The sequence below is a fragment of the Daucus carota genome, chromosome 2 (assembly GCF_001625215.2).
Source record: "Daucus carota subsp. sativus chromosome 2, DH1 v3.0, whole genome shotgun sequence".
NCBI classification, from domain to species: Eukaryota; Viridiplantae; Streptophyta; class Magnoliopsida; order Apiales; family Apiaceae; genus Daucus; species Daucus carota.
Window position 1 is genome coordinate 46,659,759 of NC_030382.2, and position 13,933 is coordinate 46,673,691.

At 36.0% G+C, this 13,933-nt stretch overlaps 1 protein-coding gene across 4 annotated transcripts in view; it reads right to left on the reverse strand.

The window, feature by feature from the left end:
- Positions 1-12,329, reverse strand: part of LOC108209418 (alpha-glucan water dikinase, chloroplastic) — a 28,307-nt gene extending 15,978 nt beyond the window's left edge. The window contains exons 1-12 of one of the 4 annotated variants that reach the window (XM_017380313.2): positions 12,129-12,326; positions 11,723-12,001; positions 11,441-11,482; positions 11,238-11,347; positions 11,069-11,147; positions 10,417-10,508; positions 10,201-10,339; positions 8,788-9,126; positions 8,600-8,707; positions 8,417-8,515; positions 8,164-8,301; positions 7,926-8,014 (exon numbers count right to left, since the gene is read on the reverse strand). In XM_017380313.2, coding sequence (XP_017235802.1) covers positions 7,926-8,014; positions 8,164-8,301; positions 8,417-8,515; positions 8,600-8,707; positions 8,788-9,126; positions 10,201-10,339; positions 10,417-10,508; positions 11,069-11,147; positions 11,238-11,347; positions 11,441-11,482; positions 11,723-11,971 — 1,484 coding nt within the window. In that variant the 5' untranslated portion in view covers positions 11,972-12,001; positions 12,129-12,326. Of the gene's footprint in view, positions 1-7,925; positions 8,015-8,163; positions 8,302-8,416; positions 8,516-8,599; positions 8,708-8,787; positions 9,127-10,200; positions 10,340-10,416; positions 10,509-11,068; positions 11,148-11,233; positions 11,348-11,440; positions 11,483-11,722; positions 12,002-12,128 lie in introns of all 4 variants that reach the window. The other 3 variants (XM_064087840.1, XM_017380314.2, XM_064087841.1) reach the window with 3 other exon arrangements.
- Between the last annotated feature and the right edge of the window lie 1,604 nt (positions 12,330-13,933).

The following is a 13,933-nucleotide window of genomic DNA, read 5'->3' on the forward strand; positions in this document are numbered from 1 at the left end:
AACTGTGGATAAAACACTATTTTACAGAAATGTAAATGGTGCCTTTATTCTGGTTCAAATTTATGTAGATGATATAATCTTTGGTTCTACAGATGAGAAACTTTGCAAGAAGTTTGCTAATCTAATGAAAAGTCAGTATGAAATGAGCATGATGGGAGAGCTCACCTACTTTCTTGGTTTACAAGTTAAACAAGTAAAGGAAGGTATATTCATAAATCAAACTAAGTACATTTATGATCTACTTAAAAAGTTTGATTTATTGGATTGCAAAGAAGCTAAGACTCCCATGCCAACAGCCACCAAATTAGAGTTAAGTCCTAATGAGAAATCTGTGGACATCTCTAATTATAGAGGCATGGTTGGTTCTCTTTTATATTTGACAGCTAGTAGACCAGATATTATGTTTTCTACATGCCTCTGTGCTAGATTTCAATCTGATCCTAAAGAATCACATCTTATTGCTATAAAAAGAATATTCAGATATCTTAAGGGAACACCAAATCTTGGTATTTGGTACCCTAAAGACTCTGGATTTGATCTAATTGGATATTCAGATGCTGATTTTGCAGGATGCAAAATTGATAGAAAAAGTACAACAGGCACCTGTCAATTTCTTGGTGACAGATTGATTTCTTGGTTTAGCAAAAAGCAAAATTCTGTATCAACCTCTACAGCTGAGGCTGAGTACATTGCAGCTGGAAGCTGTTGTGCACAATTATTGTGGATGAGAAATCAATTACTTGATTATGGATTAAATCTCTCAAAAATCCCAATATTTTGTGACAACACCAGTGCTATTGCTATAACTGAAAATCCAGTACAACACTCAAGAACCAAGCACATTGACATCAAATACCACTTCATAAGAGAACATGTGATGGCTGGTACTGTTGAAATGCATTTTGTTCCAAGTGAAGAACAGATTGCAGATATTTTCACAAAGCCTCTTGATGAATCCACATTCACAAGGTTGGTAAGTAAATTAGGTATGTTAAATTTCTCCTAATTTAGAGTGAATTTTTCTGTAATTTGGCAGCCAGAATTTGATTAATTTTGATTTATCAAAATTGAATTAGTTATAATTCTGGATGAAGTTTATAATATTTCAACTGATGAACTAGTGAAATTGTTTCAACTGATGCTTGAAACAATATCCTCTTGCGTTGTTTTTCATTCAACTGATGACACCAGTTGAAGACGCCTTCAACTGATCCTCATCAGTTGAATAGGAAGTTTAAAGAGGCGCTTATTTCATCCGTTGAAAGTATTATCAGATCTGAGCCGTTGAAATTTCTTTTGTCTCTCACCTACTTTATACACACGATCGTGTGTGTAATTTTTGTAGAGATAAATAAGAGTAATTTCTTCTCAACGGTAATTTCTCAGCCAATCACAGCAATTTTCTGAGAAAGTATTTAAGTGTTTTAATTTATTTTCATTTCTTTTCATCTCACTCTTTCGAATTCTTCAAGTTCTCTTCTCTCTCTGTGCAAAAGCAAACTCTAATTTTTCCTCAAGCTTTCTCTGTAACTACAATGGCACCAATGAAGAAGTATACTGCACCAAGTGGGTTTATTTATGAGAAGAACAACTTCGCGTCATTTGTGGATATCAAGGCTGTGGAGGAGAAGGAGTATCACAGGATGATGGAGTTCATCAAGTCAAGCCAGCTCTCTTATGCTATGCTTGAAGCTCCTACCATCTACCATGAAATAGTGGAGGAGATGTGGACCTCTGCAGAGTTTAATAGTGAGCATGAAACTCTAACTTTCTCTGTCAATAATGAAATTCATTCTGTCAATGCTGATGTTATGAAAGCATGCTTTAAGATTCCTGAAGATATTGTTTTATCTTTGCCTAGTGATAATCAGTTGGTTAATTTACTTTATGCCATGAATTATGTTTTGCCAACTGATGCCTTAGGTAAAATAGAAAGAAGGGGTCTTAGGAGAGAATGGAGTTATTTATGTGATGCTTTTATCAAGGCATTTTCTGGTAAGATTAGTAATTTCAATGCTCTCACTTCCCAGATTTTACAAATGCTTTACATGTACCTGACTAATGAATATTTCAACTTTGGTGGTTTGATGATCCAAGAAATTGGGGAGAAACTAGGTGATAAAATTGGTAGACCTAGGAATATTTATTATGTCAGATTTCTCATGATGCTAGCTAATCATCTCAACAAAAAGCTAGTTATTACTAACAAGGAAGCCAAGCTTCCCAGTTTTGTGCAGGAAAAGAGAGTCTTTAAAGACCTCTTTAGGATGAATTTATATCCCTCCTTGGAGGTGGTGTACCTGCCAACAATGGAGGCTGGAAAGCACAAAGAGGTACATGGCTTTCCTACTACTCTTTCTCAACCCTCACCTTCTTTGCTTTCTGCCATCAGGGCTGTTGAAGAGGCCCATCAACAGTCCACACAAGTGGCAAAACCTTCTAAAAACAAGTCTTCTAAACCAACCTCAGATGCCTCCCAAAAGACATCTGTTGTAAAATCCAAGAAACACAAACCTGAGGGGAGTGTGATTGGAGGTTGTGAGGGGGAGGGAAAGGGTGAACATAAAAGAAGCCCTAAGAATAAGGATGGAGAGATGTGTGTTAACCAGCTAAGCCACTCTGCAGTCTCCCAAAAGACTGTAGATGTTAATATGGAATTAAACTCATCCCTAGCAGCATCCTCCCAAAAGGATGTTGCTATTGAAAATAGTCCTCAACCAGGGACACAGTTAAAAAGGGGGAGGGACACCACTTCTTCACCAATAAAAGCTTATGGGAGAAAGAAGCTAAGAAGTGAAAAACTGAAGCACTCTACACACACACAGGCATCCATTCTGGATTTTATGCCTTTAACTTCTCAAAGTCAGATTGATGTGACTCCAATAAATGTGGAGTCACAGCCCCCTTCTTCATCTCAACCAATCACCCATATTTATGATCTTACCATCTCTACTACTCAAACACAATCCCCAACCTCCTCTGTGGATGTGGAATTAATTCACACCACACTTGTAAATTCTCCATCTTTGGATTTCATGGAGAAGCCCCCATCTGAGATTGATCATCATCATTTTGATGATTTGTTGGATCTTTCTCTTCCATTTCCTTCTTCTGTGACAGTGTGTTCTGTGGATTTTCCTTTAAAATCAATCACCACAGACTCAACTGTCACAGCCTCTAAACCTATTTCTTCATTTTCTTCAACTGATCTTCCTCATCAGTTGACAAGTGTTTGTCCTTCAACTGATCTGCTTAACAGCTCTCATCAGTTGAATGCCTCTTCTACTCATGTTTCAACTGATGTCTCTCATCAGTTGACAACTGCTGTTACTTCAATTAATTTACCTCTTTCTACAGCAGTTGATCACATGGTAGCACAAACACTTCTAGGATTGAGTGGAGTGAGCTATGGAGTGGAGAGGCAGCCTAGTGAGCTGGCAAAAGGAGAGGGTGTGGAGAGTCTGGCATTTTCTTCTAGCCAGGAAAAAGGAGAGGATAAGAGTGACCCTTTAGTAAGGGTAAGTGAGGGAGAGGTGAGTGGTGTGGTGAGCCAAGGGGAGCCGTTGATGCAAGAACAGAGAGAAATTGAGAGAAATGCAGGTGTCAATGAAGGGTTTAGTGAACAAGAGTTTCAAGCTGAATACAGATCCATATTGGATGGTGTTTCACTAGACCCTGAGACTTTTACTCATGGGATGTCCTCCATTCAAGACTTTGCCATATTGGACAATCAAGCAGCTGAGAGGCACCTCAATCTGATTCACACTACATCTTCAATGCTTAGAGCAAAGGAGGCATTTACAGCTCTGCCTGCCAATGCTGGAGATGATTTTCATTATGATGATAGTGATGAAGACCTCAATAATGCTCTTGAGGAATCCCTTGTTGAACAACCTACAACTTCTCTACCTTCATGGCTCTCCATGCAGTCTGCCAATGCAACTGTTGTTAGCATGGAGCTGGAAAGGCAAGCCTCCACCATTCTTCAATCACAACCTGGAAGCTCATCCTCTTCTCCAGTCATCTCTGCCACCATTGCCAGTCAAGCACTAGACAATCTCAAGCTTCACAAGTTTCAATCTCTCCATTTTCAGCATGAGATAGAGCATCTCAATTCTCTTATTGCCTCTGTTAAGACTGATCTGACCAAGCAAATTGATGAAAAGCTTCCAGCTCAGGTCAAATCAGCTCTTTCTGCATCTGAGCAAAAACAACTACAATTGGAGAAGCAAGTGGAAGCTCTGGAAGGAAATGTCTACACCTTAAACTCTAGAATGGATGAGATGTTGCAGCATCAAAGAATTCAGACTGGACTGCTTCAACATCTTCTTCTTGCCTCTGGTGTTTCACTTCCCAGTTCATCCCCTACACTTGCTGCTAACAAAAAGGGGGAGAAAGAATTACCAACTCCTGCAGAATTGATCAGTCAAATTCCTCCCCCTTTCCACACTGAAAGGGAAAAGCAGAAGATTGCAAGGATGAAAGAATTGGACTCCATTGCAAAGAGAGTGGCTCAACTGGGCAAGAAATCATCTACATCTTCTACAGCCACCACAGCTCAAATCTCTTTTCCAACCACAACCACAATTCTCAGGGTAATTACACCTGAGATTGTTATTCCCTCCAAGACAGAAAAGGGTGAGCCATCATTTCTGAATGAGTTCAAGCCAATTCTGTTTCCAAACAATTGTGGTTACTTAAGGCCTGAAAAAGACTCAAGCTCAATCTACTTTCCACTAGCCAGGCCTGACAAAAATGAATACAAGCTTTTGGGCCAAGAAATCAAAAGTTATAAAGATTGTGCAGATGTGGCCTTAAAGGCTCATTTTGCCATCATCTACAGAGAAGGCCAGAAGCTGTTTATTGGAACTGGCCATCCTCATTACTCATTTGCAAAAGCTGAAGAGGTGGCCAGAGAATGTGAAAAAGAGGAGTTTGAATCCCAACTCTCTTTGAACCAAATAGAGGTGGATGAAAGGTATGCTATTGAGCTGGAAGAGGAGTTGGCAGCTGAGCTTTTAAATGAGAAAGGATTGCCTCTTGAATCTTCTCCAAAGAAAAAGAGAGTCAAATCTAAAACTAAGATGCCTGAGGCAGCCAAGAGAAGAGAAGAAGTGCCAGAAAAGCCTATCTCAAAGCCTTCTTCTCCAATCAAGGATACCACAGTAGTACATCCAGATGTCAACTTCCATGATGAGCCAATAATGCCAAAGGAGGAGCCAATTGACTTGGAAGATATTCCAATTCCAGCTTTTCTTGTCCAAGAATCTTCCAAGCCAAAGAAGAAAGTCAAGTCTGTGGCTAAGAGGATAGCTAACCCTCCTAAACCTCCAAAAGAACCTGAGAACCCTGATGACTATCTCATCATTGCTAACATTGAAGAAATTTCTGAGTTGGATCTGGAGCTGGATGATCTTCAAGAAGTAAGAGGAATAGAAGCAACTTCAAAGTTACCTGAAAGATTGGTATTCTCTTACAAAAACAAGGGTGATGTCATCTGGCCTCTTCACAGAGTTCTGAATTCTGAGGGATTCAGTTCTCTAACAAAAATATATGGATCTATGAAGAGGACTGGAGGATTTACACCACCTGCAAAGCAAATGGTACTAAAGAGAATCCTTGAGATCAGGAAGGAATGGAACTCAGATGCTAGTCTACAAAGAAGGCTGAAAATTCCCTACACTGGAAAGAAAATTCATCATGAACCTACTCCAGTCATGGAATTTAGGGACAATCAAGGTGTTAGGAGATTTTTCAGACCTAAAGATCAACTCAAGGTTGCTAGCTTGAATACTCTGAAGACTCTCCAATCCAAGCTCAACAGACAAGACAGTGATGAAGAATGGTTCTACAGGATCTTTCAGAAACAGATCAATATTCTTGAAGAAAAACTTAAGTCCAGAAGAAGAAGATCTTCTAGGAACAAGTAACTGCTCAGTCTAGAGGAGCATAATCATCTGTAATCTTTTCTAACTCTAGTATTTAAATTCTGCATTTTATTTTATTAATGTTTTGTTATCATCAAGTGTAGAATTTATGTCTGCATCTTCTCCAGTCATAAATTGGGGGAGATTGTTAGGAATCAATAATTTTTGATGATAACATAAACATTTTTGTAACATGTCTTACTTAGAATCTTTATCAAATTTCAGTTGTAATTGTTACATTTCTTGTCTTTGGGAATTATCAACGGATGGGTAGAATAGGATGGCTAATTGTAAATATCCAATGCCATGTAATTTTATCTAAGTGAAGGATATTCAACTGATGAGATGTAACTGTTCAACTGATAAAGACTGGATGATGTTTCAACTGATGAAAATCAAGCATTCAACTGAAGACAAAGTGCTCAACGGATAATGCTGAGGAATTAAACTGATGAGACTGGAACAGCATTCAACTGATGGAGTTTGTAATTCATTCAACTGATGAGCCAGGCATTCAACTGATAAAGTCAATAGCAGTTGAAAGCAACCAGAACCTTCAACTGATGAAGCAAAGAGCAGTTGAAAGTGACTAGAGCTTAAGTCTGACAAATCACATGGATCGAATTACACTAAAATAGACATGGAAGCCTAATTAGGAAAATAAAGAAGAAGCAGAAACATACTTATCTCATGCAGTGCAATCTGGATAAAATCAAGATGATGGTCAAAGATGAAGACATCTCAGAAAGCATGCATAAGACAAAGTTGTGCAGCATTGTTTTTAGATTAGAGTGCATTTTGTAATCTAGCTAAAAGCTTTGTAAAACTTGGAGTATATAACCAAGTTAGTAGCATCAGTTGAACTTGTTCAAATTACTTGAGAGAAAAATCTGAGAGTTAGAACTTGTTTTGAGTGATGAACCAGCAGCTGTGCGAATTGTAAAACAATCCACAGATTTTTCTATATAAAATCTCACGGGTGGATCATTCAATCCACCCGTATTTTTAATACTTGGTGTTTTTCTGTTTATTGTGTTCTTAGTGTATTGTTCTTGAATCTTTTAAATTTGTAAAAGATTGTATTCAACCCCCCCTTCTACAATCTTTCTCATAGTTGGTGTAAAATAACAATTGAAATCCTCGTCAATTGGGAAAGCATGGAAATCAAGTTCGTGAGAGCCTGAGAGGTGTACTGTTATATTTCACATCCCCCTACCATGATACTGTGCCATCGGTGTGATGAGTTATCTACAAATCTGTCATGTAACCATATACATAGACATGACCGTGCTCAAAGATACAGTTAATGGTACATTCTAGACTGATCAAAAACTAGAAAGTGGAGACCAACAACTTCATTCTATGTAAGCAGATAAATCGGAATTCTTACATGAATTTGAATTTACAAAGGTCACGTGTACGTTACATATTTTACAGTTATATAGTCATGCGTACATAGCCTTAAACACACTAAAAACTTCTGAGAACAATACAGAAATACTCACTGCGATACATAAGAATGTGGTGAAGTGTTCACATTCCAGGCAAACATTAAACAGCTAGTTTAATCTAGATACACCTGAGTAAGGACTATAGCAAAATCATAGAATTGCTATAGATCTATTCGAGTTTGTTTACTGTGTCCGAGTTTTTAGTTACCACCAGCATAAATATACTATTTCAGATTTAGAAGGATTAAAGTTACAATGTCACACATTAGATGGTTAATAAAACACATTTTCCAAAAATCTTTGCATAAGAGATGAGTGAACCAATGTAAACTGAATAATTATGCTGCAGAACAAAACATGCATATCTGATGCATAGATGGGAAGCAAAGAAAAGCAGCACGTGAAACTTAGCAGCAGAAAAAAATAAATGGAAGGCCGCTACAAGAACTAATTCTACCTAAACAAGAGAAATATTAACATATGGGAATTTAAATGCACATATGAAATTAGCAAATAAATCAACTAACATATTTTTAGAAGAGCTCACCGATGCATAAACGATTTCTGTGCCTCACTTTCCATCTCTGCTATCTTATCCAACAAGAATTTTGCCGTTCCCTTGCCATCACTAGCATCCTTAAATATTTTTTTCAGTTTTTTTGTTGAATTAGAACAAAAAATGTTAAAATAGGAGAATAATCATTGCTTCTAAATCAAAATGAAATCATTTAAGTTAAAACAGACGATATAAACAATTTTGACAGAAAAGACAAAGGGAATGCAACCTTCTGGATCTGCTTGTGGACACTACTCAAGTCAATATAGAAGTCTGAACCGTTATTCTTTATCCAGTTCTCACCTGACAAAAGAACAAATGGCATTCCTGCAAAATTTTCCTCTGTTTCTATCTGTATAGATTGGATCTGAAAAGAGGGAAGTTATTGTATTTGTTTGTATAAACTACATAAAAGGCTTGATAGATCAGATTCATAGTGGTATGAGCTATGGCTTGGAATTTTTTTATTATTTTTGGTATACCTTGTAAGCTTTATCATTAGAAGAATCACTTGAAAATTGTGTTTCAACAGCATTATCCAACAATATTGAACCGCTCGGCAACATGGTTGAAGGAGGTGCCTATAGAATATACATAATTTTGTATCAGTTGCTTAGGGAAGGGCCAACTAATATTGTTTATAATATGGATGTCATGGATATTACCAGCCACTCTCCGGGGTTTTCTGATAAAGCCCAATGAAGGGTAAGAGGATCTTCGAAGTCTGTAGCTATATCTATTACTGTCTTTCCAGAAGGCTTTGTTACAAGTACCTTCAAGTAAAAGATGAGTCTCGAAATTATTTTGAAACTTGACATATGGGGAGGACATGAATAAAATACTGAAATCTTACTAAAAGCTCCTTATCAGCAAGCTTGTACACATTTTTCCTCAGAACAGTACCACCACTTTGTTCTTCCTTTGCCTTGGCATATAGGGCCATTTCTGATAAACTTGGTGGTCTGGCTAAGATGGTTTCCATTGCAGGCACCGGAGTAAACTTGTTAAGAAGCTGCATTAAATCCCTCTTCTTGCGTTTGATTCTTTCAGCAGTAAACATTTTCTTTTTTTCTGGTTGCTTTGAAACCTTAGTTTCTATCTTGCCCTTGGTGATCTTGTTTCGTATATTGTCAACAGAGTTTCCCTTCTCTAGCTCACTCAGTATTTCTTTCCTAGCCTCCTCAAATTCTTTCTGTTCATATAACATTACACTAATTAAAATTCAGTGCAAAGAACCTCAATCAAGAGCATTTAGTATGAATAAACATGATACACAAAGTAAAGAAATTAATAGTATGCAAGCATGTAAAGAATCAAAGTGTACAAGCTGCTGATCTGGAAAATATATCTTTTCGCATCCCCAGCTTGTATAAACTCATGTTTGCACAAGATCATTGAGAACTTGGTTTATTTTTCAGAGAGAAGACCTACATTTCACACTATATTTGTTGTTAGCCATGCTCGAACATCCTGTTTAGAACTCCCTCCGTCCCCCTCAATTGTTTACATTGGAGGGGGACACGGAGACCAAGACAATGTATGAAAAATGAGTAAAGTTAGATGAAAAGTGGGTAAAGTGGTGGGACCTACCAATATTTAATAATAGATTTGAGATAGTGGAGGAAAGTAGTGGGTGTAATAGTAGTTTTTATTGTTAAATATGGGATAGTGGGGGAAGATAGTGGGTGTAATGATGAGAAAAACTTACTATCTATAGTAACGTAAAGAAATGAGAGGGACATCCCAAAATAGTAACTGTAAAGAAATGAGAGGGACAGAGGGAGTATTATTTAATTAATTAATATACAATAAATTGGGCTATCAAATATTAGCATACTGGCCTAGTTGGGAAAGCATTACAAATTCCAGTTAGATAAAGTTTGTTTCAGATTATTCAGTGTAACTATAAGAAAGACAAAGCTTCGCAGCCAGAATACAGATGTTGGCAGAAGATAAAGATCTTTGTGATAGAAAGACCTCGTCTCAAATTTATTAAGAAACCTGACTTGTGGCAGAGGAAAACTGAAGACAAAAACAAATCAAGACTAAAAAATGGAAGTAAACACATGTAAGCTTTACATTTAAAAAACTCTTTCTATCATGTCTATGATAGTCATATTAAATTTCGAATCCATTATAAAATTATCACCTTGCCTCCGAATAACAAATGCAGATAGTGTAAAATTTAGGCAGACACAGGCATACTTTTTGGTAAAAGATAGCTACTAAAGAGATATGACAGGAAAGGAATAGGAATTTTTCTTGCCTTCTCTTGCTCGGGAGTATATATTTGTTTACCATTCCTCTCCCATCTCAAATATGCTTGAATTTGCACAAGTTCTTCAGAAATTGAAACATTGGGACTCGGCAATTTGATATGGAAGTTGTTTCCTTTATGTTTGAACCTAGGAACAACAGAGTAGAGGATAAAGTCTGCTGTGTGGATCCTAAAAAAGTTCATAAAGCATACAAATAACCTTACCACTTATTTCGGGATTCATCAAAAATAAGGAATTCTATAGCCTGTATTACTGGATCATCAATCTCTAGTCTCAAAAAGGATGTGGAGCCAGACTACAGAAAACCAATGAATACACAATTGTAAGAGAAAAGGCCCTGGTTGTAACAAAACCCTCAAGTAATGCCCAAAATAACAGAGTTGGGAGAAACGGCCCCAAATACCATTTAGTAACGCCGGATAATCTGGCGTTTTGATTTTTAAAAGAAAACGCTAGATCGTGTTGCGTTTAGATCTGAAAAACCCTGCAAAACGCTAGATGATATGACGTTTTAGGAGTAAAACATTACATGAAATAACGTTTAGGGATTCAAAACGCTAGATCGTGTATCGTTAGGAAGAAAAAGAGGATAAACGCCAGACGATCCAGCGTTTTGGATTGTAAAATGATCAGTCGCGGCCATCGTCTCCGGCACTGGTATTTAGGGCCATTTTCTTGTAAATTATGATGGTCGGAGCCAACACCCCAATTGTAATCATAGTAGTTATAGGCAAAATAGAAAGTTTTTGAAATTTGCAAAGTTTACATTGCATTTACAAATTAGTCATGGCAAAGGAACTAAATAACTAATGAAAAGGATTGAGTATGCATAGCTTATTAACATGTAACATGTACTTTTATGAAAGGAGTTCTGAGTGCTTGATTATTGTATACTTCTGTTCCGTCCGGATGACGAGAAGGAAGCACCCACTGTCTGATATAATGACCATTGAAAGGTAAGATTAGAAAGATAATACAAGAAATAATTTGAAAGGATAGATGATGTTATATAAAATTAACTTGCCCATTATTATCTCGTACACCTCCCCAGTGAAAAACTAGATTATCACTACTATTTGTGACCTGAAGTTCTATCTGTGGCAAGCAACCTGGACTGGGGGCCCTAACATTAACCTGAACAATTGTATCGTATTTCTACTATTAGCTTCACATTTACGGGAAACATAACAAGATTTTGCTAAATATGTTCATCTGAACCATAATTACCTGTAATTCAGTATTTCCTTCAAGATTAAATTTTCCGGCAAGCTGTCAATTGGCACAAACACACATACAAAAGATCGTGTGATTAAAAAAAAAATTTATTATCCCAACGCATATAAACACAGACAAATACAGACTTCTCTCAAATGTTTAATACAGGCTGCTATCAAACAATCATTCAAAACTTGCATCCATTTTAACTGAGACTACATATAATTACAAATCCTTGGACACAAAAATCAGGAAGCAAAACAGTCATTAAGTTACGAATAACGCAAAGTGTACCTCAAAAGGAGAATCAGTGGCCAACACAGCCTGAGTAACAACAGCATTTCGATAATTCGAACTCATCATCGACCTTTTCCTCCGAACAGTCAAGCTAAACTTAGTAAATAGAGGCGGCTTTCGTAAATCAGAAGCAATTCGAGGGGGAAACAATATATAATTTCCAGAAACACAAGGAGAGATATTAATTATAGCTAGATTGTGAAATAAACTGTGGTGAAGCAAGTTTGATCCAACAGAATTGCTCATTATCTTCCCCAATCAAAGCTCGACTTGTCTCTGTATAACAGAATCATTCAAATTAAACACACAATATGTATATGCAGTATGTAAACAAGTCGAAATTGTAATTAGGAAAAATTAATGACGTGATTAGATAAATGAATAAGCAGCAAATTAATAGTACCCGTTTCAGTTTGTGTTGAAAGAGCCAAGAGGGGAGTGAAGAGTGAGCAGAGACTGAGAAATCGGAAAATGCACTACGTGCGGAGGGGAATTAACCATGACCATGGGACACGTGTCAATAATCTGTACCATCTCGCGGCATCGGGCATCGAGAGGAAAGATTGCTCACGTGTATGAATATAAATATCTGTGCCTATTTTTTGCAAGGGTTTGTCTGGCAGGTATTATGGACCTATGCTAAACATTAAAATTCAAGAGGTTTTGATTGATGTGGGTGTTGTAAATAAAATGTGTCCATCGTCATTAGTGAGAGTAAACTAATCAAAATCCTCTAAGTTCATGAAATTTAGTGCTTAGTATATGTTCATAAACACACAGTAGAAAACTGTTATGCCAAAAGAAACGCACTGTATGGAATTAGGAGTTTTAATTAAATTGTAGTAAAATTGTAAATTGAACGACGAATAGGTACCGACTGACCTAATAAATTTACACATGGGATTAAATTTTATGCTCGAATTTGATTTCACATTATAGGTGTAAAACTCCAATTTCTTAAAATTTATTATTCAAAGTGATTGTCAAAGATAACTGAAAGTATACATATGAACATGAACATTCGTTTAACTAACATTTTTCACATTTTTCTAGTGTACATAATTTTTGTAAAAGAAAAATAACTTTAAATATGAAATAAATATATTATCTAAATATGTAACACAAATTTCTATTTTATAATTATATAGCCTGATTATTTAAATTAAATTATATGTTTCACTATATTCATAATAATAAAATAAATTTATTTAGAGGAAAGAGAAGAATCAATGTCATAAAATTTGAGTTAGCACCATAATATTGTTGGATCACTTTTGAGTTAGCAGTATAATATTGTTAGATCACCTCCAACCGTCCCAATTGTTACGAATTGCAGATCTCGATGTCTACATGACGGTAAAACAATGCCGTAGCAAAATTCTTATTCTATCCGTTTCTTTAACTGTTCATTAATGATTTGAAATATTTTGAATAGTCAAATTTATTAAAAATTAAAGATAATATTTTTATAATTTTATAAAACTTAAAATATATTAAAATAGATTATATATACATTATAGTGATATAATTTTTAATATTTTTTAAAATTATATATATAGCGTGTGTGTAATTTATTCAATTTTGATCAATTTGAAGTTAAAATTAGACAACTAAATAAAATAGAATATTTTCTAAAACAGAAATCACTTTGTGGGAGTTTCTTCTGGCACATAATCATACATATCCTTGTTTGGTCTTCCAAATATACTGATCCCCTGCTCATTTTCTAAACCTCGTTCATATCATCGTGTTTCATATTTTGTAAAATTCGAGTAGTGCACCTTACACCCTATAACAAATGTTAGCTAATAAAATCATATGTTAGCTAATTATATTAGCAACTCTTTGTTTTTAGTGCATGATAAATGGGCTTGTCCCTGCATGTCACCCCAATTTAAAGGCTAAATTAAACAATTAGTTATTAGGAAGTTTAGAATTTGATATTGAATTATGAATTCTGCCAATTTTATATTTTTGAAAGTTGTTACGAAAGCGACAATCATATAGTTGAATGGTCAGTCATAATTTTTCTATATCTGCTTCTAAATCGTTAAGAACGTGAAAGAAAGTGACAGAAATGACGTATTTAATTCAACGTCCAATCATAATTTCTGCTGGTTTTACGCTTCTTTTGAAAGTTGTTAGAAAAAAGACAGAATTAACGCATATGGCGACAGTCAGTCATAATATCCGCCTATTTTACGTTTC